Below are 26,673 nucleotides of genomic sequence, written 5' to 3'. Positions count from 1 at the left end.
TCCAAAAATCATCAATTGCCTCCTGCGAAATGCCGTGTACTGTGACACCTGCCATAGCGCCGGTCACTGAATGTTGATATTTTGTTCGTGTAAGTGGAGGGGGGTGTGGCTTAGCCATAGGTCAATTGCTGACTCTTTAAATACCCCTAAACTACAGGAAATATCTGTGACATACACTTCTTCAGCTCAGGCCCTATCGAGACCATAGCAACAGCACTGTGAGCTCCTATTGGCTCAAGTGAAGTGTCAATGGAAAGGCCAGGAGTTCGCCTACATTTTGAGATATGTCAGTCTGTTAACATGAAGAACGGCAGAAAATATGGATAATATGTGGAGAAATATGAACATTTGAATGATGCAACGGCAGTTTGTGGATGTAATAATGTGTTTGGAGTAAATATTTCACTAGATTAAGATCATCTGGACCATTGGCAGTGTGTGAGAAATTAGATTGGGAGCTGTGTAAACTGTGATTCTGTCTGGATATTATGGATCCGTGGATTATGATAACACTTCATATGTGAGTTTATTTGTACTTCTACTGGTCAACATTAACGGCACAGTGAAGAGCTTAGCTTTCGAACAATCTGTCGTATGAGTAAACCATACAAAAAGTATCTTAAATTAACTCCACCTCCACCAGCGACAACATCTCAGTGTTGCTTGTATGGTATGTTAAAGCACCAGTAAAAATAAGGGCACATTCTGCATTATGAGCACTTTACACTGGATACTAGAACATTAAGCTGCATATGCTTTGCTTTGGTAAAACTTGGAATGTAGGATTTTTACCTTTACAGTATTTTGGCATTATGACTTATGTAACCACTTATTTCCACAATATTATTTTCTGTTTTCTGCGTCCTGTCTACATGCACAAGTGAATAAGTACCGAATCCTCCATGTACAGACTTGTGAGCTGAAATTTAGCAAGTGTAAAAGTAATGTCACATGTCAAATATATTTTTAAGTCAGACATTTTTAGGGCTTAGTGTGGGATTTACACAGAAAATAAACCTTACATTTTATCAACCAGCTCTTAATTCCTGTGACATTGACACATTTTACAATGACAAAGTTCTGATGTAGTGTTTAACAATGCAACATGCAGCCTATGGTTAGGTCAACTGCTGTGAGGAAAATTACATAAGCAGTTTTCAGTTTTCAGTGTCGGTTACAATTAGTGGTTTTTCCAGTGAAAAACACATTCCTTGACCAGAATCCAAGAATAAAGGCGGGCTTAGCACAACACTGTGGTGACTCCAGCGGTCACCGAGGGAGGGGTTACTGTAAGGTTAAAAAAGGCCCAGTCCAAGTGTAAAACCAAATCATCTCCACCTCCGTTCTTACACAGCAGACGGAAGTTTTAGTTGAACTCTCTGAGGGAGAGCTGGACAGCAGTTACAATGGTTTCCGGTGCTGACCTGGAGTCAAAACTGCAAACTATTTATAATGAGTCATGATGTCCATAGAAACTCCTGCAGCTCCATGCATGTCTGCTGTGTTTATGTGTATGTTCAGTATGTTTGAAACTCTGACAGTTTCCCCACAACACAGCTCAATACCCTTGTGTCATGCTTCATAGCTCCAAAGTGTGTTCACTGGCAAAGCAGCAATTGTTTAGAACGCAGGGATCAACAGTGGAGGGAAGGATCATAATACAGGAGAGGTTTGAGAAGTTCCTATGGACTGTTTGATGTTTTTGTTTTGTTTCTTTTCCCCCCGCTGTGACCGTGACTCACCATTGGAATCTATGGCAAGGGCTGTAAATTGAAGCTGATTACAGCTTCTGCGGCCGTCCTCTGAGAATAACCCTTACCCTACAAACTTTCAGAAGCTCCTTTCAAGCCTAAAGGCACTGAGTATTTGATGTACTCAAAGGACAGATTTTCAGTAGGGGTGGGCGATACCACAAAATGTTGTAATACAGGGCCAGAATCACTGATTTCATTACCAATGCAATACTTTCAGAGGTGCAATGTAGTTACGATGGGCCCCAGTGTACGCTATCTTGATGGGTTTGCCTTTTTCGAGGGCATATATAGCAAATGACACCATTTTTAATTTAACGAGAGTTCGTCTTTTAACACAGGCATATTTCCAAGGTGACAGTCTCTCATAAGGGCCCATTTTCTGCCCAACATGTTGCTGGAGTGCTCACCCTCTCTATAGGCCCATGCACCTCATGGGCCCCAGTGCAACGCACCGCCTGCACTGTCTATATTTACGCCCCTGAATACTTTTTATTATTAAAGGTGGCGACTTTATTTTAATGTCGGGGGAGAGCTGTGTGTCATGATCTATGAGGTGAATAATACATCTGCTTAAGTAACAGCAAGTGATGACCAATTACAGTTTGAAAATGTAACATTAACCGATGCTGAAGACCTAATTTGACTAGACTATTACTTTCACTACTATTTACCTGGCTATCCTCCGTCTGAGCCTCTCTGAACAGACTCTGCCCATGAACTGTGTCTCTGTGTCAGAGGTCTGGGTGCTGAGGCATTTCCCTTCTCATCCCTTCTTTTCAGTAGCAGAACCAAGTTCTTGTGCCTTTATCTCTTTTATTAATCACTGCTATTATGGGTCGAATTATACTAGTCAGGCTTGGAAATACTTTCTGCATTGAACGTCAGTGGACAGTCACGGTCAAACAGATGCGCACGCAGTTCTATTCATTTGAGGGTCCATGTCCACCCCGGCAGTAAACAGGAGGGTCACAGAGGAGGGTCACAGAGGATCTTGAGAGCCACCTTTGGTCGGAGGTGAGTCGGCAGATAGTCTGCCATGACGAGTCCTCATGTGTGAACAAGACTACGAGGAAGTCACCCCCTCATCTGTGACTGGGACTGGATATCTGGCATGCTAGAAAACTGGAAAAGTCTGACACGACTGACAAAGAGCATCAGCCAATGAGAGGCGGGATACGTCCCACGTCAGCACACAGGAGGACGGAAGAAATGTGAGGAGGACAAGCCGCAGGGTTGCTAGGTCAGCTTATTAGCTACAAGTTTGGGTTTGTTTCTAAAGTGGAGTTGCTTATTTGGGCTTGCTCTCTAAATGTCACCTTTCTCTATATATATAGTTATTTAAACACATGATAGTTGCTTCTTTTGGGCTTGTTTCCATAGCCCCGGTTGCTTGTTTCTCTCCCAACTACACTGACAAGCCAGCAAGCAACAGGATCCACAGGATCACGGGGAGCGCGTTGTGTTTGGACCCAGGCCCTGGAGGCAGATCTGACTCAAAACTGGGAAGAATATCCATGCCTTTATGATGTGTCGTCTCCAAGTTTGGTAACGTCACCGGCTCTGGTGGAGAAATCTTGTGGTGTGCACACACAGGTCTTAACACAGTTGGTGAGACTTCCGCTGACAGAAACACACGTCGCCAGGTATGAACACTAAAAAGATTACGATAGTCTCCACGATGCAAAATCAGGGTGAAAATCGTATAATGTGAACTAGCCTTAAGAAGACACTGCTGGGTCCGGAGTAAATTGTATGAATGCAGACAACACAAAAGCAGTGGAGTACATACATTTGATGTGTTCAAGACAGTGGAAGATTGTTTGTACCGAGAGTTTTACTCTTGAAATACAAATACGTATGTCGTAGAGGAGAGAAGCTTATCCCGTTTTGGTATCAATCCTATTGACGCCAGGGTGGATCCACAAAATGAAAACATAGTATGAAGAGTATCAATATTTTAGGATCGATCCGCCCAACCCTACAGCAATGCGCAAACAACCGTCCAAAACACCATGTACAGTATGTGCTCCTAAAAACCTTAGGCCAAAAACACACCAATCAGCGGTGAATCGTGGCTTCCTGCGGCCGGGAGGTGTGCTCATGTGTTTCAGGTGGGAAGAAATTCTTTGTAGCATAGGTCAACATGTCACAGGAGTCACAGGACTCTGTTTACTGATTGTCTGACTTTACCTCGACCACACTTTGCCACAGAATCATATGGCCACAGCTTGAAATGGTTCCTTTCTAAAGATGCTGCATGGCAACTCGCTGCCAGCAGCACTTCACTGTTGTCTGATGTGTTTCAGCATTCTGTGTTTCAAAAATAACATGTTGTCAAGGGAATCTGGTAAAAATATGTATGGAGGAAATATAAAACAACCATTGAATATTCTTTAGCTTAGCTAACCTGCATTACTTGGTTGGTAAAGATTGCATTTTTACTTTTATTGTTGGTGACATTAGTGGTAGATATGAAGTACATTGCTAGCTCTTCTCTTACCCTTCCAATTTTCCCTTTTTTTCTCTAGGTTTTTGGATTATTTCTGCCTCTAGTGTAGCTCTCCTTCCATTTGGGGAATTTAAAGTCCAATCTGCCCTCAGACATCTTTTCAAGTGACAATAACCACTTCATGCTGGGCCAAAAAAATACAATTTCAATGTTCATGCATCATCTATGAGGTCTAAAACTTCCCCACTGAAAATGCATGGCTTTGTTCATAGATGATGGGCAGCGGGAGAAGGAGATGAGGGAAGAGTGTGGCAAATTGATTGGAAGGCACGAATTGGCAGACAGCGCTGGCAGGAAGGTAGGGTGACTGCTCAGGGAGTCAGGGGGATGAGATGGGATGGCAGGTTGGAGGTGGGGAAAGTAGCTCAAGCATTGGAACATTTGTATCTGGCCTGGCTCACCATCTTTGGCAACTTGGATCCTGGAGCCCTTGTGCTTCCAAATGATGGTGGGTGGCGGCGAGCTGACCACATTGCAGACTATGTCGGCATCGTCGCCTTCATTAAACTCCTGCGGGGTGGGAGCACTCTCGAAGGTGATCTTTTCTGTAGAGAGATGTGACAAACACACACATTATACATAGTTATAAATACCTTTACGTTCAGGCTGACACTTCAAAAGGTGAACACTCTCATGTGGCATATTTAGATTGCTTTAAAAAAATCTTACAGTTGATTAGCAGTGTAACGAGGCACCATATGGCTGAGCTTCTGCTTCTCTAATAAATGTTTTGTTGGTTTAGTTTTTATGTAATCACAGATGGTGTCGGAAGGTAGTCAAGGTAAAGAAGTGTTTGAACTGTATATGCTGACTTTCAATGGGACCTCTCCTTTGGATGCTTCTTTTCCACTGTTTACTTTGCGATCATCGTGATCAGAGTTCTTAACTCCTTCCTGAGAATATTACAAACTGCTGTGGGGTGTTTTGGCATCTGAGAAGGCTTCAAACTCATGAATGTATTACTCAAACAGGACTTCTAGATTATATTTCACTGTCTTGGCTGAAACAATGTGATCTCATAACACGGCTGTTTTTGGTCTGAAAATAGACTTAAAGGTCCAGTGTGTAGGATTTAGGGGGATATATTGGCAGCAGTGGAATATAATATAATGAATATGTTTTTTATTAGTAATAATAGCCTGAAAATAACAATTGTCATGTTTTCTTTTCTTAGAATGAGCTGTTTATATCTACATATGGAGTAGGTCCTCATCCACAGAGTCTGCCATGTTGCACAGCCACATATCTATAGTAGGCCAGAGTGGACAAACCAAACACGGGCTCTTCATAGGGCTATTTGTGTTCCTGCATTGAACAGCCTTGTTAGCAGCCCCACTGCAATGAGCTGCACAGCATCAGAAAAAAGTTCTATTCAGTATTTTAATTGGTTTCAATCATCTGTCCTGTTTGTTTTGGAGACTAAGAGACCTCTATAGATAATTCAGCTCCCAGTTAAAATCTCCTGAACAATGAAAACTTTAGGAATTCTAACCTGCAGAAGTTTCAGCTGGCTGCAATCTGCAATCCTCACCACTAGATGCCACTAAATCCTACACAGCTCCTTCAATCTTTATACTTTATCTTTAACATTTTATAAATTCATTATTAGTTTTCTATGTGAACTCTTTATCGGCAAAGTAACACTTGATGACAGCTGTTACATAAATGTAGTAAAAAGTGCAGTACATTTCCCTCTGAAATGTTGTGGAGTGAAAGTATAAAGTATCATAAAAACGAGACACTCAAGTAAAGTACAAAGACCTAAAATTGTATTTAAGTATAGTAAGAGCAATCCTGTCCCACTCGCCCTATAGGGACTTTCCAGTTGCCTATACCATGTTGTTACTGCTGGCATTTCAAAATGAAGCTGTCTGGTGGTGTTGCACACTGATGCCACCTGGCAGGGTATCATACCACCGCAAAAGATGTCTTTTTGCATAGGTCAATGTCTGAATCTAAAAAGGTGAGCACAACTCAGCAGGTGCAGAGCTGGCGGTGCATCTGTGATTAGCCACAGTATCAGGAAAACACTGATTTGTAACATGAAACTATTTATTCAGTGTTTTCGCCAGCTTTAATCAACCTGCCTATTTGCTTTGAAGAGGAGAAGACCACTGTGGATAATTCAGCTCCCAGTAAAAACCTCCTGAACAATTCACACTGAAGGAATCCTAATTGGGATTTCATGCTTGGCACATGGGATAATTTTTATCTGTTTGCAATCTGCAATCCTCACCACTAGATGCCACTAAATGCTACCAGTATACCTTTAAGAGTTTGGGTCAGAACAGCCGAAGGCTTAGGTAAGACTTTAAGCTTCTCAAAAAACACCTGAGAAATCATAAAATAAATTACATTCATATTGTTCTAAATGGTTTTGCCAAAAACAAATTGCTGCCTGGATTATGTTGAATGGAAAAACATTGCCAATGAACATAATCCAGGTAGCAATTACATTTCCATTTCAACATATCTGTCAAAACCAATTAGCAGAATACAAACCTAGTTTCAAGGAGACAGAAATTGCTATGTCCTTGTACTTTATGGTGTCTGGTGTCTTTCTCCAGTGTCAACTGTCTAATTAAAAAATGTTCAAAAAAATGTTTCTCATAAGGCAGCCTAATGCAAAACACATAATGCAGGTGGCATTAAATTCCTTTCTGTATGACATTAAAAAACAGCTTACTTAATGTAGAAGTCCATGGTATAGGCTGGCAGTCTGAAAAGCGTCTGAGGCACTCTGATAATAGGTAGAGCTCCTTTACCAAATACATGTATGACCAATACGTTACCTATATTATTGACTTCTACATTAAGTCAGCACTTCATTTCTTTGCCATTACCAACACTTTGTTTCTTGACCCGGTGCAGCGCTCCTTTTTTTTCCTCCATTTCTTTCTGCATCACTGCAAATTAGGATATATATATAAAAAAAGGGAAAACTTACGAAAGATCTTCACTTGGACTGTGGCCTGGGCCTCCTTGTCCCCGTTCTTTGCCACACACTTGTAGATACCAGCACTGTCCACGTTGGCGTGGTATATGGTGAGGGTTGACATGGTTTCATCGCCACGGCTCACAAAAATGTCTGGCCTGTTGGGGAGGATCTTCTCGCCACTGGGGGCGTACCAGTCTATGTCTTTTACATCTCCCAACACTGAAAAACAGAAAGTGAAATGAGAGTGAGGAGAGGAGGCAAGGATTCCTCAAGGTGCTGTCACAGAAATTATAACATCAAAATACATCTTAAAGTCTTAAAGTCTTAAAACCTGGAAATGAGTTAGTATTTTAGCACTCTGGGTTTCCTCATCTGAAAGTCAATGGGGTTTTGCTAAGATGTCTGAAATAAGTTCTGTGGTTAACACAAGCTGAAGAGGCTTTCTGGTTTTGTTCTATGACATAAAATGTATCAGTAAATACCCCACTTGTGAATTATGAAGCTTTTATCCGTCTTAAAAAAGGCAGTTGCTAAAAAGTGACTAAATGAGACTGCAGAGCTCCATCACACTGACCACAACTTTGCAGCCTCATTGTGGCAGGGATGTTTTATCATGTGACCGTAGTGTAGTTTGTTTGTAGTCTCACGTTAGCTTTTTACTTCTGGCAATTGCATTTGGGCTTCAAAAAAACATAAAAGTAATGATTTTTTGCGAAGATTATCCTGCTGAACAAAACAAGTACCATGAACGTTTATTTGCCACAGATTTTTCAGCAATAATTCAGAATCCTTTTTGACGAGGGAACCAGGGCGAAGCTAACTTCCACGTCAGCCTGATGAAAAAATGTCATCCCGAAGCACTCTTTTCTGTTTTGTAGCAGCAAACCTATTATTTTCAATGTACAACCCCACAATGGCGGTGGCTAGACGTGCATCAGCGCTCCAGGGACGCGTTTCCCTGTAGCACTTCATGCCACTGCCCTATTTCCAGCCTCACTGCCCCCAGAATTAAATGTATTTTTCCCCACTCGTTCTCTGCTTGTACATACCAGCTACCAGATACCCTTAAGCGCTCTTTTTCTCTGCTCCTATGGCAGCTTGACTCCTCTCCTCACCATTGATGTATAAAGAGAACCCTGTAGATGTTGCTGTGTCTCATGTGTGAGAAAGAATGGATGAGGAGAGACTCGTTGTTGAAGTCGAGAAATATCCCAAGCTAAACGACCCATAATCCCGTCATTATAAAGACAATGGCCAAAAAGATATTGCCTGGTGAGTCATAGCTCTGGAGATTGGCAGGTGAGAAATAAAGTTTAATAAGGAGCTCTCCACACATGATTTAAAGCTAATGCAGAGGTGGAGGAAGTACAGATCTTTCAGTAAAAGTAGTCATAACTTGGTGTGGTTGTCTGTTGGCAAGCTGCAGCATGACGTGTCCAGTGTGTGCTCGGGGCAGCACTTGATGCGCATCACATGAAGCACCACACCGCGACGCTGGTGTGTTTTCAGCTTTAGTGTATTATCTCATATTCAAATATAAGTATACGTATGTGATGTTTTTATATTCAGTTACATTCCTAATACAGTATATTACATCACAGATGTGAAACTACTACAAGTTTAGGTACTGTGTGTTGTGAGTGTTTAAGTGCTATTCTGTGAATCAAAACAAATTAGACTCAAAATTATTGATGAAACAAAAATAGTCCAAAAAGCTGACGTCTACAACCCAGAAATGAAGAATTCTTGGTGTGACGATGGCTTGGAAACATTATTGTTAAATCAAAACCCATCTCCCTACAGTAAACATCTCTTCAAGATCAGACTAAATATGCTTACTCCAACATAAAAAGACTGGTATGAATTATTGCTATTTGCTCAGTAGGGCAGACGATTATTCAGTAGGAGGCAACTTTCTTTTCCACATTGTTCATTTTTTAGAAGACGCTGAGCATGAGCTGAGACACATTTTATGTTTCCCTGAAACATATTAATGCCATCTCATCTCTTAAGGAACACAAAGGGGCCTTAAATGCATTTTGACACCCTTTCAACAGGAGGATTGCAGTTCAAGCTGAAGAAACGTTCTTTCACAGAACAAAAAAGGAAAAATCACTTAGAAAGATAAATTGTCAAGGCTTCACATTTCACCTGCACAAAGATATGGGCTGTTCTTTTTTATGGTTTCATTCTCACGTAAAGTTCTGTGTTGCAACAAGTCCATTTTCAGTACCTTTTTAAAGGGTCAGTTTAACCAAACTAAAGAAAAAAAAAAATCAACATTACCGACCATTTTCTTACTTTTAGTGGTGTATAATACTACAGCTACCACAGCATTTTGTTATGTAAATCAAATTCTGAATAGAACCTTTCATTTATCGGCTCTCCAGTTAGACTTTGATAATAACTGTGACCCTCTGGCTGCCACGATTTTATTCATGTACTGAATGTTCCATAATGTCAGACAGCTGACCCACCTAATGCAAATACCACCTGTATCTCAGACAAGCCGACAACTGCTCATCGCAAGACCTCTCTCTCATTATCTCTCCAGACTGCATCTCTCTCCCGCCTCTTCAAAGCCCTCTTTCTTACCTGACTGTGATCTCAACTTCCCACTACCTCCTCAGAAAAGACCGCTCAATCAATGTACCCTTGTCTTTTTTCTTTTTTTTTTTACCACTGCCTTGTCTTCTGTCTTGAATTTCTTTAATGCTTAACTTCTACTGAGAGTATTTTCACAGGTACACCAGTCTCATTATTTAAACTGCCTTGTATCCCTTTTATCACATGTTCTCAATGAATACTGCCAGTGTCATTATATCAGGTGACACCTGCATCAAGGCGTGTTAAATGAGACATGCTCTTACCTTCACAGAGGAAAAACTTGGACTCTCCTACGCTGATCTCTCCTTGTGTTGGAGTGATTTGCACCTGGATGGCAGCTGGGTAAAGAAAAAGAAGACAGAACAAAATATACATTAGTCTGTGGTTGCAGTGAGAAGCATGGTGACATGGGGGCAAAGCACAATAAGGCAAGGCTCAAAATCAAATTGCTTTGCCTGCTCAAAAGCACAACCATTTTTCAGCCATACCCTCTATGAATGAAACTCTGAGATGAAATTTCAATGCTCACTAGAGTGCAACATCTCCATGTGCAGATGGGTCAGGGTTCTAGATTTTCTACAAGGACATTGTTGAACTGTCTGGTTGTTAGCCGACTCGCTTGTTGAGGACATGGTGTACATAGAAGGCACTGCCAACTGTGCAACTGGGCAGTCTTGTATGTTAATTCCTGTACTGAGCATCATGACATATGACTTTAATTGAGCCAGAGAGCAATGAATTGTTAGCATACAAGAAACTACAGCATCTCTTCCCTGATATTCACCCACACTTTTTTTTTTTTTTTTTTAAATGTCACCCTTCCAGTTTTCTTTTACCGCTGCTGTCTAAAAATGTCTATGGTGATCGGTCCTTGCTGACAGTTCTCACAGCTCTCATTTGACTGGCCTCTGTCTGACAAGTTGGGAATGTTTAACCCATGGTTGTCTTGGACTTGTGGGAAAAGGTGTTAAAAGGAGCTAAAGATATTGAATACACAAAAATAACACTTGTTTTGTTTTTTTCTTGACTGAGTGGCAACCAAGCTACAACCTCCAGGGCACAAAACTGAAGCCAACACGAAGTGCCAAATACTGCAGTTCCTTGAATGGCCACTTGAGGCTGACTCCAAGAGCAAGTCAGTCCCCAGAGACCCCCGTGTTAATATGCCCAACTTCACATTTTGGTCTCTACAGCTAATTTCCCTGCTCATGGCAACTGCACAGGGGCAAATTTTTATATAATTCACCCGATTAAAATTTTATTAGGGCCTAATGATTAAGAGCTTGGCCTCATTGAGTGACAGGCGGGTGCCATACGTTGACAAGTTGCTACCATGGTGACAGTATAGGCGTAACCGTAGCTATCCCTATTTCAGTGTGTTTTCAGTTCTTGAAAGTAATTTAATACTTTGTTCGCCTAAAAAAGTGTTCGGTTTTTCAAACCAAACTTTAGTTAAAACAAAAGTGGTCCAATGTTCAGTTTTTCCGAGAAGTACATTTTGTTTTAATGGTTTAAAGCCTCTTTTTTGCTAGCAAAAATTAGCGCTAACATTGGCATTATCACAGTTAACCATATCTGTAAACAGTCTGTTCTCACAAACTGTATGTTTTCCTACAAAAAGTAATGAACCCAATTTCATAAGTATGCTAGATATTTTGAAATGCTACGATCATTTGACCAATGTGCTGACAGGAGTAAACAAGAAAGGAGCCCTGGGTCAAAAAATCAAGGACTTTCCCCTGGAGTTGCGTGTTTGGAACCGTGTCAACTTTGAGTGGACTTTCAGTCAGTTTAAGGGACGTCCTCGCCATGTTTCTTTTCCTACTGTAAACCTAACCTCCATAACTTTACTTTAATTACATACCTATACTTTAAGGATGTAATGTCATTTGTGGGGCGTTGATTCGTAGGATATTGTACGAAGTGTTCTATGACAACACGTTGCTGTAAGTGCACTCTGTTAACCAAGCTAGCGGCTAGGCATAGGGTTAGCTCCACCCTATTGTCTAAATATGGTCACCTCTGGCTCCAAAAATCCAAGATGGCAGCAGCCAAAATGCCAAATACGAGGCTTCAGAATGAGAGTAAACAAACCAATGGTTGACGCCATGGTGGCTACGTCCATTATTTAACACAGTCTATGGCTGCAACCCCTGTTGTTGAGCAGGGTTATGTTGTCAGGTGGTGTCTTTAGTAATGCCTGTTTGTGTTTCTGTTGTGATTTTTAAGGGGTACACCACCTAAATTCAGAATTCCAATATGTTACCTCCATGCTTAAGGAAAGTTGAATCAATATTCTTGAGCTCATGTAGTATAAAATCTGGAGCTGCTCCAATGACAATAAATGGGAGCCTGATTTTGTGGACCCACAGAATGTTTGTTTACTTTTTTATACCCAAATCAGCTTTATTCTATTGTGGTGTTCTCAGTTGTGAAATAGAAAATGTACCCATATGCTCAGAACATCCCCCTGGGTGCTCTCAGTGTCATCTACAATATCTTTCCCATTTCATTGTCTACGGAGCAGCTCTAGACTTTAAACCCTATGACATCACAAGTTTGAGTTTTAGCACTCTGGTTTCTGTATTTAGGAGAGAGTTGTTTACTTATATTTTTGTACTGTCTTACACCTTAGGAATAACGTATGAAATTTGAAAGGGGCGTAGTTTCCCTTTAATGTCAATAGCACAAGCTGCCTCTGCAGTGCCAAAGATGATGGCATTGTATGGTCTTGTGATTCATGAATAGGAAGCGCGAGTTTTTTGCTACCAACACTTCCAAGGTGTGAGCTGTTAATGAATGTAGTTCCTGTGACAATGAACAATCTGACACCTGACAAAGTCAAAGTAAGTCACAGCATGCTCGTCATGACGGCATTAACCTGGAAAAGCAGAAAGCGCGTTGCAGAAGGATGGCAAGTGTGTGGCAAATTATCTGACTGTCGACAATAATAAAGTTCAAGGGGCTAAAAAAGAATAAGCTCTTTCGAATATGGTGTATTTGTAATTAGTTTGGTGTAAGATGATCTTCAGTCGTCAGCAGCAATCTTCCATATATTAGTAACAGTATCTAAAGATTTATTTTTTCACTGAGTCTATGCAAGCCACCTGACTGAGTCATTCCAGGGTGTTCTGGTACTCATTTACCCCATCCCTGCTTCTGCTGGCAGATGATTTAGAAGGCATAATGCCGTAAATCAAAGAATATCCTTTTCCTTAGACTCTAATGCACTTCATCTCTCAGCATCAGCTAAAGCTACAGTGACACAGATGAGATTTAGAGAGAGAGCAGAGAAACACCTGGTGTTTGTTCCTCACTGCGTGCTCACAAATTAAAATTTAAACTCTTGCATATTCAGTGAAAAGTGTAAGAATGTGCAATAATTTTCAAAGGCTTAATCAGGAAATCATCACTTGCACGTGTGCGCCAGAATGACGGGGCATGTGATGGTTTTTTAAAATGTAGCACGGTTTAATTTAAGACTCTCTTCAGTGATGTGTGAGGCATGGGAGTGGAGCACAGATTGCGAAGCAGAAACACCACGGAATCGTGATCCGGAGCTTGACAGAGAAATCCCGCTGAGCCTTCAGCGTGTCGCCACTTCACACAAATGAGTGAGTCAGTCTCAGCCCAATTCTCACCAGGAGATTCATGGGAATGGTTTGCAAGGACTCGCCATTCAAAGACAGGTAGCCAACTATCATCACAGCACAATGAGACGACGGTGTTTCATGATACGGCTCTTTCATAGCTATGGAAACACTGAGAAGAGACAGTCACAGCGGTGGCCTTCGTTGTTATTTTTTATCTCTGCACACTCCAGAATGTGAATACCCATAATCATTATGCTGTGAAGCTTGACCTGGTGTATGTAGCATATAGAAATGCATAAATGCACAAAATAAGCTTTTGTATTTAGAAGTGTTTACAGTGGGAGCTTTAAAGGACTATATTTCAGTGTCAGCAGGGATGATTTGTTTTTCCTCATTTTGTATATGCTTTTTAATTCTAATACACAAGGATGTAAGCATCACATCGTTCAAAAGCAGGTATTCAAGTGACTTGAGGGTTTTGCAATAGTGTAACAGTACCATGCTACCTTTGCTGCTGGCAGAAAACACTGCAGGTTGCTTGCCAGGAAAACACAAGTATAAATTAAGCATTCAAACTGATGGAAAATGCAGTAATTTACCTGGTCAAGGACAGTTTCAAATATTGATTTCATTACACTTCTCAAGGTGAGAATAATACCTCCCTCATGGCTCAGTCAAGAAGTCATACAAATATTGATTTGCAGAAAAATACTGCCTCTGCCATATAAATGACCTGGCCTTTGTTCCAGGCAGGCTCTAGAGGCATGGAAACCCACTGCCCACAGTGTGTTTGCTTTTACAGGCTGGAGGTAGATACAAAGAAAACAACATATCCATTTCCTTCCCTCATCTAGTAAGATCACAGATACCATGCTGCAGACCTTAGCCATGCCTCCTAAGACTAGGACAACTGGCCAAAAATCAACTGATCATATCTGCAACACTAAAGACAACAAAAAGGAGTTCAGGCAGTGTGGGAAAGATAGCTATTCCCAGAGCTATTTTCTCAGTGTATGTCTCTAAATGGCCACTCGTGCAGTGTCTCCAGGATGAAGTGGCTGTTGAGTCTCATGCGTCAGGCAAAAGTGTGACTGTGACTCTGCTGAGAGCATATTGTGAGTAGTAATATCAAGGTGTAAAAACGATAGAAGATGCCAGATTTAATTACTGAGCCAATCTAAAACGTAGCTTGTTCTTCTTCAGCATTCTTCATCTGAATGAGGACTTTTTTCTGCTTGGATAAAACTTGGACTGGATGCCTTTCTGTTCATACATCAGACCGAGAATACGTCATCCAGCATAGGCTCTCATAGTAGTTGTTTGCAGCAGCAATAAATCCAAATAATATTTATCTACGCTCTGTTTCACTATTATGTCGTAGAAAAGATAGAAGATAGCAGCTTGAGCTTTGGCTCCAAGTTATACACCAGACCAGCATCGCGTCATCGCCAGCTGCATGTCCCCTTTTGGGCGAAAGAAACACGCTGTCATGCAAAGACAGAAATAGTCAAATGCAAAAAAGCTGCTGTGTGCCATGTTCGCTTCACACTGAGGTACATAGTATACATTAACAGTCACTATCAGTGTGGTAAATAGCTAAATGATGCCTTTGACACTTACTACCGATGAACAGCTAATGTTAGTTTGAGAAAGCTGCTGCAGTAACATTACAATCAGACAATATAGCAGCATGACTGCCATCTCCAACTAAATCTCAGCCCAGATCAAACAATTGGCTATTAACAGGTTGGTTCATTTACAGACAACAATGATCATCAAATCAAATCAAAATTGGGTGTTCGGTTAAGCAATATTCAGCCACTGTGTTGGGTTACTCATCCACTTGGACTGGGGAAGACTGAGGAAACATGACAGTGATCAGCCTTAATATATAAAGATATATTCTGAAAATTGTCATCCAAACAGATGTCAAATTGCATTTACGTCAATAGAATTAGGGTTGGGCAATATGGCTTAAAAAAAAAAAAAAACATAATATTTTTAGGCTATATCGCGATACACAATATATATCTCAATATTTTGCAATCTACTCTAAACTACTGCAGACTGAATGAACTACAGTTACAATAAAGTTAAATAAAATATTGTTAGATTTAAGCAATCAAACCATAAGCACTGTTGCTTTTATTTTGAAGCACATGGCTCGTCTTGGGCCAGAAGTGTGAATGCTTTTGCTGTGAACTTGAAGCTTACAGTCTACAGTTAGCAGTTAGCACAAAGTTAAACTAAACAAACTAACGGCTCTCCGGTCCTTATATGATTAGTACTTGGAAGTCTCAGTGGTGCTCCATTGTTGCAAAATGCAACTTAGTAGTAGCTGTCTGGAGTCCTGCAGATAAAACACGCTTCCTTTTCTCACATACTGGAGCTCAGGAGAAATAGATCTGAATGGGTGGAGGAGTGTGCGTTACATATCATGTTTGTGACTCTATTGTGTGTGAGAGAGTCAAAACGCCAAAGTGATTCTCATGCCGGTGGCTTAAAAAAAATGACATCACAATTTATACTCAATGTTCATGATACGGTCATTTTAAAAATCCCACGTGGAACAAACTGCGACACATTGAGTATAACTGATACATATCTCCCAAAAGGGGGCGTGGCCTTGATATTTTGTGGATTACCTGTATATGAAATTAAGAAATAAATACACTCTCTCTTCAGACAAGACTCAGGTAACTACGTAATGATGGTCATATTCATACTCATTCTGGGTTGGAGAGTTTGATTCCACTTTATAACAACTCTATCGAAATATGTATTTGTCTTGTGTTGTGTGACTTGTTAAATATAGATGGACTTGGACGCTTTAGAAAATTGTCCGCTGAATGTACATTACATGCAATTTGTTGTAAATATGCTAAAATATGCAATTTGCAGCATTGTCCTTTAAAGTTTTCATCAAAGCCCTGAAATTAAGAAAGACCTGACCTATATTACAAGAATAAAAAGGTAAACTAAGAAGCCCAGAAGCAAAGGAGATTTGGGTGAAGGGGGTGCAGATTAACAGAAGGGATAGAAAGAAGTGCTCGGCACAGTGAGGAGAGAGTTTGGATAAAGGATGAAGCTATCTGTGCCCCGACGTGTTCACTCATGACACCAATCTAATATCTATCCACTAAGCCTGTCCCTCACTTTCAGTCATCTCTGAGGACTCAAAGACTTAAAAACAACGAGAGAGGGATGGATTTTGGGCGCCCATTATTAAATCTGAGCAGTTGGGACCATTCACCAAACTCACAATTAAAGTAATAGCCAACCACTGAGTGCTGGGGATCACCCTTCTAGAAATAGAACTTCAGAATCCTGCAATTCATTATGTTTGGAAGTTAGTCTATAACCTTTCCCACTGCACAATCAACCCACTGACACCCGCTCACAGCTGGCTTTTTAATGTAATGGGTAAGGTTACAACTGGCATTCACACCCCGGTCAAATGGTTCGGCAGTAGTCATGGGTTTCTTGGTTCCAGCTTCAATTAGCATTGATGGAAACACAACACCTGGTTGAACGCGCAAATTTTAGCCACTTTACCAGCAAGATGCAATGACGTGCCATCACAAAATATCATCAATCTCCAACTAAGCAGCGCTCGGACATCGATATAAATTAGTCTGCACCGAGTTCAAAAGAGAGACTGAATGAGAAAGAGATATATAAAAAAGAAGCAACTACTGTTACACTTTCACTGACATCCATGCTGCTTTCTATTGTTTACTAAGGGACAAAGACACGAAGACAGAGACTGATGGAGCCTTCTGTTCGTACTTTGCCTTCATGTTGTCCATATTTGTGCATGTTTTTCTGAAAGTTTACCAATACCGATGGTCATGGAGGCAGCAATATGCAACCACAGGAGACGATGAAGAAATTTAAATAATGGCTTAATGGAATGAATCAGTAATGTATAAGAATATAGCAAAAATAGTTAAAACAATTCTCTGTCAACAAGTCGGGGTGTATATATTGGCCACATAGACCACCGCCAACTACAACATTACCTCTATTTTAAGGTACAACATTATGACCTCCTCTACCATTGCAGCAACTTTGGATCCTGACCTCTGGTGCCATCTATTGGCTGTATCTATGTCATCATGAAGGACACATGAAAGTATGAGGGCAGTGATGTTTACAACGTTTGAACGGACCCCGGGGGGGGGGAGAGAGGGAGAGAGGATGACATGCAGCAAAGGGCCACGAGCTGGATTCGAACCCGGGCCGCTGCGGCAACAGCCTTGTACATGGGGCACCTGCTCTACCACTAAGCCACCGACGCCCCGGTGAATTGTTTCTTTCAGTTCGCCGTGTACTAACTTAAGATTGAAACTTAAACACTGCCATGAGAAACAATACAATGTTAAAGCCAGTCACTGATAGTATGCTAAAGACAGTCACTGTCTGAAACCCTAACAACAAGACACAGCAGCTCTACACCTTCCTTCACACACAGTGATGCTAACTAGCTAACTTGGACACAGTGGATCAATACAGCCATGCTGTAGAAGCCCCAGGAAAATTGGGGTTATCTGGTTCACACATTGTACTTTAACTCATTCCTTGAGAATATTTCTGTCTGCCCAGCAGCTTTGACTCTGACAAATATTTGTTGAAATAAAAACTCAGATCTGCCTTGCTCTCCCTGCAGACTTTCAGTGCCACGTCCCTTGTATTTCCAGCTTTTGAGGGGAGCGAAACTGTAGAACCGGAGATGACAGTTTCCACCATCAAACCTCAGTGTAACCTGTTCTGTCGTTTTCTGGACAAAAAGAACAGACAGGTTGCTTCCTCAAACCATCAGCACAGGCAATTAGAGGCCAGAGCAACCCTAGACACCAGAAGTTATTTCACTGCCTCCACATGGAAGATGGTATCCCACAGTGTTTACCAGCAGTTCATCCTCACAGGTGCTGTTTGCTCACTAATATCTCCTTACAAAACCTTTCCTGCTAAAAACTACACGTATAACTTATTTGCAACAATGAATACATTTAAAAAAACATGCCACACAAATGATGCTTTTTTAATCAATGTGGTACTGAGCAGGATAATAGCGAGGATTTTAGAAATACTGAGGTCACAGGTCCAAATTAATCCCCTCAGGTAGCAACTTTCTCTCCTCCACACAACACAATAACAGAGCCTTATTATAATACAAAAATACACTATTTAATTAATATGAGATAAAAAAAATAGAAACAATATAAATGCAACCAGTGCATTTATTTTTCTCCTCATTCACCCTTTCCCTATTAAAAGTCTAAACTCACTTTTCATAAGCATTTAGGGCAATACAATCCAAATTAAATTAAATTTCACTGCTTTTATCCCTTAATAAACACAGAGAGGTACAGCCTTTCATATGAGCTCAAGGAAACTGAACGCATTAATTAACTCCCCCTTACGTACATATACATCCATACATAGACACACAAACACACACCTACTCTATGTTTGCGTAGTTAATAGCTTGCCAGCAGATTGATTATTCAAGTTATTAATTTGACAAAGTTAGGAAAGAAGTTAGATGGAAGAGCACATTCAAAGCTACTCGTGGTGAGCTCAGAAGCGATATTAGCAACGGTGTATTAATTTACTGATAATCCCTCCACACTTTGAAGCAAATATGCCTGTGAGGTTTTAATAACAATGACCAAAAGCTCTGAGTGAAGATGTGAATGCTGGGCATTCTCTTGCAAGAGATTTATGGACTTTACAGCCCGCTACTGGAAATAGGCTTTTAGCATCTTAACTGCAGGGCTCTTTAATTCCACATGATGTAACTGCACAAATATTTAGACAGAACACTTGTCCATCATTACTTCTTTTAAATGACTTTGTGAAGTGAACAAAAAAAAAAAAAAGAAAGAAGGAGTCCCGTCTGCAGGGGGAAACCTGAAGTTTGAGGCAGCTTCTTTCCTGTCTTGGATCAGGAGGTTTGCATGCCTAATTGGAGCCTGGCAGCCGGTGGTGACTGGCTCCATTACAAGGAGGCTACAACAGTCAGCTGTTGGTGCTTAACATGCAAGTCATGTCGAAGCAAGCACACACTATGCAGGGGCAGACAGCACTGTGTAGGGCCACACTGGGATGCATACATCGCCAGCACATAAGCTTAGAAAGCAACGGAGGATGGACTGTGCAGCAAGAAGACATGCAGATACACTATTCTGTATCTGAGCTTCACTTTTCTCTGCTGTATACAGTATGTGGATGTGATTATTGAGTGCTTGTAAATCCCTGTGGTCTGAAAAAATGCCAAGATGTCAAAAGTTAACAATTAGGACAAAGACCCAAGCACGATCCAAGCGCACATCGACCAGCTAATGTCACCCTCTCAATGCTTTCCAACAGCAAACTCGTTTTTCCGAAGAGGTCTTATTTTCCCATCTCTTACAAAATGAGGTTCCTCTTTAACTCCCCTCGGGCAGGAAGGAGGAGTTAATGAATTCTTGAGATATAATGAGACAATTTTGATCTTAAATTGATGCTATTCTCTTTCATGTGAATATTTTGGAGCGTTTTTGCAATTATTTGACAATTGAAAAGGAAGAGAGGTGGGAGAGACTGGGAAGAAGTGATACACAAACAGAAAAATACACGGCATGTGACAATGTTCCCAGACTCCATTTGAAAACCCTCAGATATGTGGTTATGTGGTACGCCTCATTAAACTGAGTCATATCTGCAACCATAACGTGCTCTTCAAAATGTGATCTATGCCAGACATTTTGCAGCACACGCCTCTTGACATACTGGAGAGAGATTATGTTTGCAACCCCTTATCAAATGACTCTAAGTGCTGTACTAACATTTGGTTGTCTTTAAGATCTGTAAGCTCACAATCTCATGCACATGCAGAGGCACTTTTGGCACGGCTAAATGACATCATTTAAGATTGTTCCGAAAACTCGTGTTTTGATCAGAGAGGGATTAATATCAGCTGGTGTAAGGTTGCTTCTCAAGCTGTATCTGAGCTGTAAGAGAGAGCCGTCCCTGAGACCAGGTGAATAAGCTGTGTGAGATCTATACTTGGAATCTAATGGGATTTTCTAACCCAAGTATTCACCTCACATGCCCTGTAATGAGGGGGCACTGACGCACAGCTTAGAGTGAAGGTGGGACAGAGCTGAACCTCTGACTGAATCCAGCCTGACTCCTCATCCCTCAAACATCAAAGACCTAGAATAATATGTGATACAACTCCTGATTATTCTCATCTCATTTATTCTAATCGGTGAGTCTGAGGTCTTTCTTGGAATCGTAACTCTCATGCCTTAAAAGCTCTTGTATGCAATTATACATGTTTGTGCGTCACATTCTCACTCTGACCTCGTCACATATTGACGTTTGGTCATGGACTTTCCACGTCAAGATAGGACGCGCAAGGTACCCTTGGTGCATTGGTTGTACAACACCGCAAACTGACGTTTTTCGAACTGACTTCTTCAGGGTTAGGCTTACAGGAGATGAACACCACTCTCCCATGTGAAAGTCGGTGTTTGTTGGACCCATCCACCACCCCTCCGGCGCACCCCACTCTTGCTGCCTTAACTTTCACTCTTGTCCCGCCGTGTTTCCTCCTGACGCTACCGGCCGCTGTTAAACTATAACAGGGACCCGCAGTGTATCATGCGGACATTAAAGGATGGCTTTTGTTGGTGTTTCGTTGATGTCTGACACCGGAATCACTGCCCAAGTGCCAGATTCCAACAACTTCGGAATGAGACTGGGTTGGTTAGTGCTAGATACTGGTACCAACAGACTGTCCTCTGAGCTGATGTCAGGCAGAGGGAGTGAAGAGTCAGTGAAGCTTAAGGCCTTGATCACCCAGAAAGCGTTTTGGTAGCTGGAGGCACCTTTTTGTGATAGTTTTTAATGAGAATAAAGCTCTTTGCTTGCATTTTTTATGTAGCAACATGCCTAGCATTTCTGTGTTCTAGGCACTTGCTGGAGCACTCTGAACTCCTTGGATTGAAAATAACTTTAACTCAAAGCAGAAAAACGCCCCATGTCATTATTATCTCTATTCGTCATCTTTTTTCCCATTGTCTAATTGGATGATTTGAGAGGCGTGCTTTCTGTGGTGGTCACGACAACAAGTCTCCAGAGCTATACGGCTCGTCGATAGACAGCAGGTTGTCAAACTGCCCCTGAGTCATCCTAAAATATGCCTCGAAACATCCATCATGGAGGCGAAGCTCCTGGACCAACTGGTGGTACACCCCTTGATCCACCCTCTTTTTTAAGGTCTCATGTGCCCACACAGATCTCTGTTTATCTGTGCTCAACAAAGTATTAGCTGACAGCCTCTCACCCTAAACCAGAGCTACAGCAAGTACCCTCTGCCTCAATATTTTAGGAACTAGCTACTAATTACTGTCAAATAACTAAAATAAATTTAAAAACCGTCTTTCTGTGTGTGAAGTTCTCATGCATTTTCAAATACGGATCAGGGATTTAAACTTGCAACCCTCCAATCTTTAAAACCTCTTACCTCTGTGGTGATATTGCCCTGCAAAAATACCGCATCATCTCATAGAAAACACCCCTATACGTCAGTTTGCTTGACACAATGTCTATTGGCATTTTGGAATCTGAAGCTGGAAAGGTTTAAAAAGGCTACAAAAAAAAATAATGCTTCAGTCACCTATCAAGTGTCAGACATGACCTCACTTGAACACATTGAGCCCCTCTGCAAAACCGCCCTCTACCATCTCAAAGCTGTGTCAATCTTAGCAAGTCCACTGTCCACTTGAGTTGCCTGATATCACATACTGTAGAATGTCTTAATGGACTTCACAGACCCACAGCCGGGCTCTCCCTCTAACCCCTCTCTAACCCTTGCAGACTTGAAGAAGCTTCTCCACAAACTTCAAAAGGATTTCTGGCAGGCATTTCCAAAACCTCCAGTACATCCTTTACAGCACTGCATAAACACCAACACATCACCGCCATCATGTCTTCTCAGTTCTGCCTCCCTATACACTCCACAGCATCTTTCTAAGCCTTTTCTCTGACCCGCAGGTCAATCCACAGAAACACCTCACACTGCTCCCGGCTATTTGATAGCCCCAGAGTGTTACAGCCTGTCATTCTAAATCATTTGTTTGGCTTGTTGTCATTTTTCTTCTTTTGAAATACAACCTGTGTGATCTTTCCTTCAGTGATTTCAGATATACATATGTTTAATATGTTCAAATGTTTATGCTCAGTTGGGTGTCATTTCACCACAAGCCTCCAGAAGATCAGACCCTCCATGATGTTGTTATGTTGCAATTGCAACAATTGACGCAAATTCAGCCAATCCATGTGTATTCTGCGCAACCTTGTAATTGTGTCCATTCCCTGCAGCTTAACTGCAAATCTGACTATTTAAAATGGGTAAAATCTCATTTCATTGTGGAGCTGTGCGAGGCCAACTGATCCGCTCAGCCTCTCCTTGCTCATCTCTTGTACTCTCTTTGTTTATCATGAAATTACTGCTGCAGGAGTGTGAGCTCTGCGCTTGTGACAGAGTCACACCACACCCCAAGGAAAGCCGCTCAGCATTGCAGCCAATTTTTCCCAGTGGCCACTAGAGGTATTGGTGCAAACAACTGCCCTGTAGCCCAAAAAGCATATTCCACATAGGCCAACCTATGTAAAAGACATGTCCGTAAAACTGTTGACAGGACACCTGGAACTGCAAACAAGGTCAGTTATGAATCTTTCTGTGCTTAATTTTTGAGCCATGGAGGTTTTATTTTTGTAAAACTTTCCTCAAGCTGAGAAAGGCAATCTAAAAATTCTTGATGTCTTTACAATGCAATGTCTATAAGCCAAGTGGGAACTCATGGGCTTTTGGGCGTATACGCCGGGCGAGCAACTCCACTGGCATGAACAGGCACCATCTTGAGCTCCAGCTGCTGCTGTGTTAGCTCGTGCTAACTGGGCAGAGGGAGCAGAAGGAAAACGGCTCATGAGACAGCCCCTCTGCACTGCTTCAAACTACAGTAACAGCTGACTACTCTGAATCCAAGACAGCATTGCAATGATTTTTGAAAATTTCACTAGCCCCCAAAATTTTACTGCAATAAGATTATTAAAGTAAACAAAACACATTTAAAAAATAACACTTATAAACATCGCAACATGCATCGTTACTTTTTAGAAAGCTGCTGTGAAATCAGGAATCTCCAGTCGCAACAATCCCAACACCAGCCCGCAAAATCCTGGAGGGACTAAAAGATCGTCCAGGTCTGTGGAACTGTACTGGAAGGAAGAATGCCACTGTCTGAAAAGGTGTTTCCTAATATGGAGTTTTGATGATAATGGTGGTAAGTGCTGCCTTCCATGTTGCTCCAAAATCTCCCACACATCACTGGGTTGCTATCTAGTGACTATGGAGAAAATGAGCATACAGTATGATTAACATCATTATCATACTCATCAAAATATTTGGTGAGCCGTCACCCCCCTTGGGTGACAGTATTACCCTCAAGGAAAAGACCACTCCCATCAGGACTGAACCCTCAAACATTCAGGCCTGTACCATATTCTATGTGTGCGCCACAAATGCAGTAGTAGCAGTAGCATTGGTACTACTGCAGTAACAGTACATAATTAACAACAGTAGTAGGCTGTATAACCTGTAATAACTGACGCTCATCTGCATTTTAAAAGGAAAATAAATTTGCAGGTGCACAGTGAATATGCATAATAGCTGTTAGCCTCTATACAAAACTAACTTTGAGAATTACATTTCCAATTTGTGTTTCAAAGCCTGATAAATTAACCTTTCAGAAGCACATCCCAAACTGTCTCCACCACTTATCATTAACCTGCTGTACTTTGAGACACTGCACAAAGCACTAAGCAGCCGTTTCCATGTGCTGTGTGTGGATGTCAGGCCTTAATCAAATTGACATAGACGTGTCAGCTACTAAGCGCCTTCTCTTCACATCTTCCAGTCATTCACCACCACAGCTTTGTCAGGATTACGGTTGTTGCCATCATTCCCCATACCCGCCACCACTTCAGTTGTCATCCAAGTGCATTACAAGTGGAGAGAAGTGAATCTGGAAGAGCACAAATGTGTGCTGCAGAAATCAACAGTTTTAAGTGCTTTTTTCCACCAACTCGCTGTGTAAAAAGTTTGAGACTAATTACAATATGCTGTGACATGGGCTGCTTTGTACAGCCTCATAAAATGTGGTGTCTCACTCCATCGGCTCCAAATAAACAACTCTCTGACACATTTCCAATAGCTGCTCCTCTTTTGTCATTATTAATATTTGGATATTAAACAGAGGCCAAACAGTGAAATGTCCCTTTTTGTGCCCTGACTAATGTGAGCCTCCTCATTCTGACAGCACCTAATTACTAAACCTGGAGAGAATGCTACACAAAAGGCTAAAAGGCGGAAAAGGGCAGCAGAAGAGAAAAAAAACAGCATCAAATCTGGCTGTGAATATATTAAATGTAAAACCAGTCAGAGTAAAGGGCGGAATGACTAAAGAGTATTAATGACCAGGCACAGATCTAAAGCTCTGCTGGCAGCCCATAGAAGCTACAACTGATGAGCAAGACAGTGCTCAGATAAATCCAAGGCACTCTGCCCACATATTGTGTCGACACAGTTAAAAAAACAAATATGGATCCTGGTACAAGAGGAAAGCTTTAAGCATCACATTCTCACTTCGATCTCATCACATATTGACATTTGGTCATGGACTTTCCATGTCCAGATACAATGTGGTACCAGGTCGTTGACGTTCTGGGATGCTGTGTCAAGTTCTGCCTGTTACATGCATTGTCTTCTTTCAAACCTCTGTTTTCACAGGAAATTTATCATTTTGTACACACTGTCTCTTCAATAAAAACGCACTATGTTGGAACAACACTGCAAATTGACCTTTTTTTCCTTCAACAACAAACACACGGTTGGGTTTAGGCAACAAAAGCTTGGGTTGGGTTTAGGAAAAAACAACAGTGTTTGGCTTTATAATCTCACGGGACACAAACACTGCACTCTTGGGTGAAAGACATTGTTTGACTGACCCATCCACCACCCCACCCGCTTGCCCCACTCAGACTTTGGCCGCCTTATTTTCGTTCTTGTTCTGCTGCATTTCCCCCTGATGCCGCTGAGCACCATTAAAGGAAATGGCCACTTTAGAATGAAAATACAGACAGTACTTACTGACCCTTCATGCACTGTGTTTACATGGCAATTCGCGCGACACTCGAGAACTAGCACCACCACTAGCCACCAGCTAGTCTCGCGCGAGTTGCCATGTAAACACAGCACGCCTGCAGGGCAGGCTAACTGACCATGGTGAGAAATGATGCTATAAAAGTGGAGTAAATTTTCTTTTCAAGTCAATTCTGCATGTCGCGGCTTCAGGGCACTTGGATTACGACGGACGAGCCATTCTGACGTTTTTGAAATGCATTAGCGTAGTTTTATTACAATTTTCAAATTGCGGGTTCCATGCACTTCAAGTGTAGCTGTTATTCCGGCTAGCTGTTATCCTCCGATTCCCCGAACGAGTTTTGTGGATTAAAAAACTACACTGGACTTCTTGTTGGCATGAAGGTCAGTAAGTACTGTCTGTATTTTCACTCTAAAGTGGCCATTTCCTTTAAGGTGGCTACAAGTCACTGATTTCGACGACTTTGGAGTGAGACTGGTTTGTTGGGAACTTTGACAAATAGGTCTACATTTCAAGTCCTATTATAATCTGTCCATTTTTTGTTGAGTGTCTTGTTCTGGAGCAAAATGTTGGACAGACAGACTGATGCTGTTAGCATTATGACGCTGTGTTGCTAGCAGTGCAAAAATAGAATTAGCAAATTATTTTTCATTTTGTTTTTACCTGCATGAAAGAGTAGACTGGTGATCATTTCCCTGTTGGGAACATTCAAACAGTGACATGCAGACTGACACTGACACTGTTGGCTCTGCTCTCTTTCACAAACCCGACCCATTGCACTGCTCAGCTAAAGCAGATCATGGAAAGTATTTGCAAGTAATTTTAACCAGGTCTGACCTGAATATGCCTCAGCTGCTACCAATTAACTTCCTGCAGGGTCTGTCTGTCACAAGGTCAAATCCCCTGGTACATTATAATTAACAGCAATACAACTGAGGCCAAGATATAATTTGGAGAAAGAAAATGTAATATGTTTTCAATGAACAGGGGACAGAAATTAAAACAGACTTTCTCAAGCAAAACAATAATCACAGCATTGTAAAAAAGTCACAAC

The 26,673-nt window shown here is 41.4% G+C and overlaps 1 protein-coding gene across 8 annotated transcripts in view; it reads right to left on the bottom strand.

The window, feature by feature from the left end:
- ncam1a (neural cell adhesion molecule 1a) overlaps window positions 1-26,673 on the bottom strand; it is a 415,597-nt gene that overhangs the window by 133,983 nt on the left and 254,941 nt on the right. For all 8 annotated transcript variants that reach the window (XM_050040213.1, XM_050040217.1, XM_050040215.1 and 5 more), the window contains exons 2-4: window positions 10,072-10,146; window positions 7,211-7,420; window positions 4,665-4,808 (exon numbers count right to left, since the gene is read on the bottom strand). In XM_050040213.1, coding sequence (XP_049896170.1) covers window positions 4,665-4,808; window positions 7,211-7,420; window positions 10,072-10,146 — 429 coding nt within the window. The remainder of the gene's footprint in view (window positions 1-4,664; window positions 4,809-7,210; window positions 7,421-10,071; window positions 10,147-26,673) is intronic.

The sequence above is a fragment of the Epinephelus moara genome, chromosome 3, assembly GCF_006386435.1.
Source record: "Epinephelus moara isolate mb chromosome 3, YSFRI_EMoa_1.0, whole genome shotgun sequence".
NCBI classification, from domain to species: Eukaryota; Metazoa; Chordata; class Actinopteri; order Perciformes; family Serranidae; genus Epinephelus; species Epinephelus moara.
The sequence above is the reverse complement of the archived record's forward strand: the minus strand, read 5'-3'. Positions and strand labels throughout refer to the sequence as shown.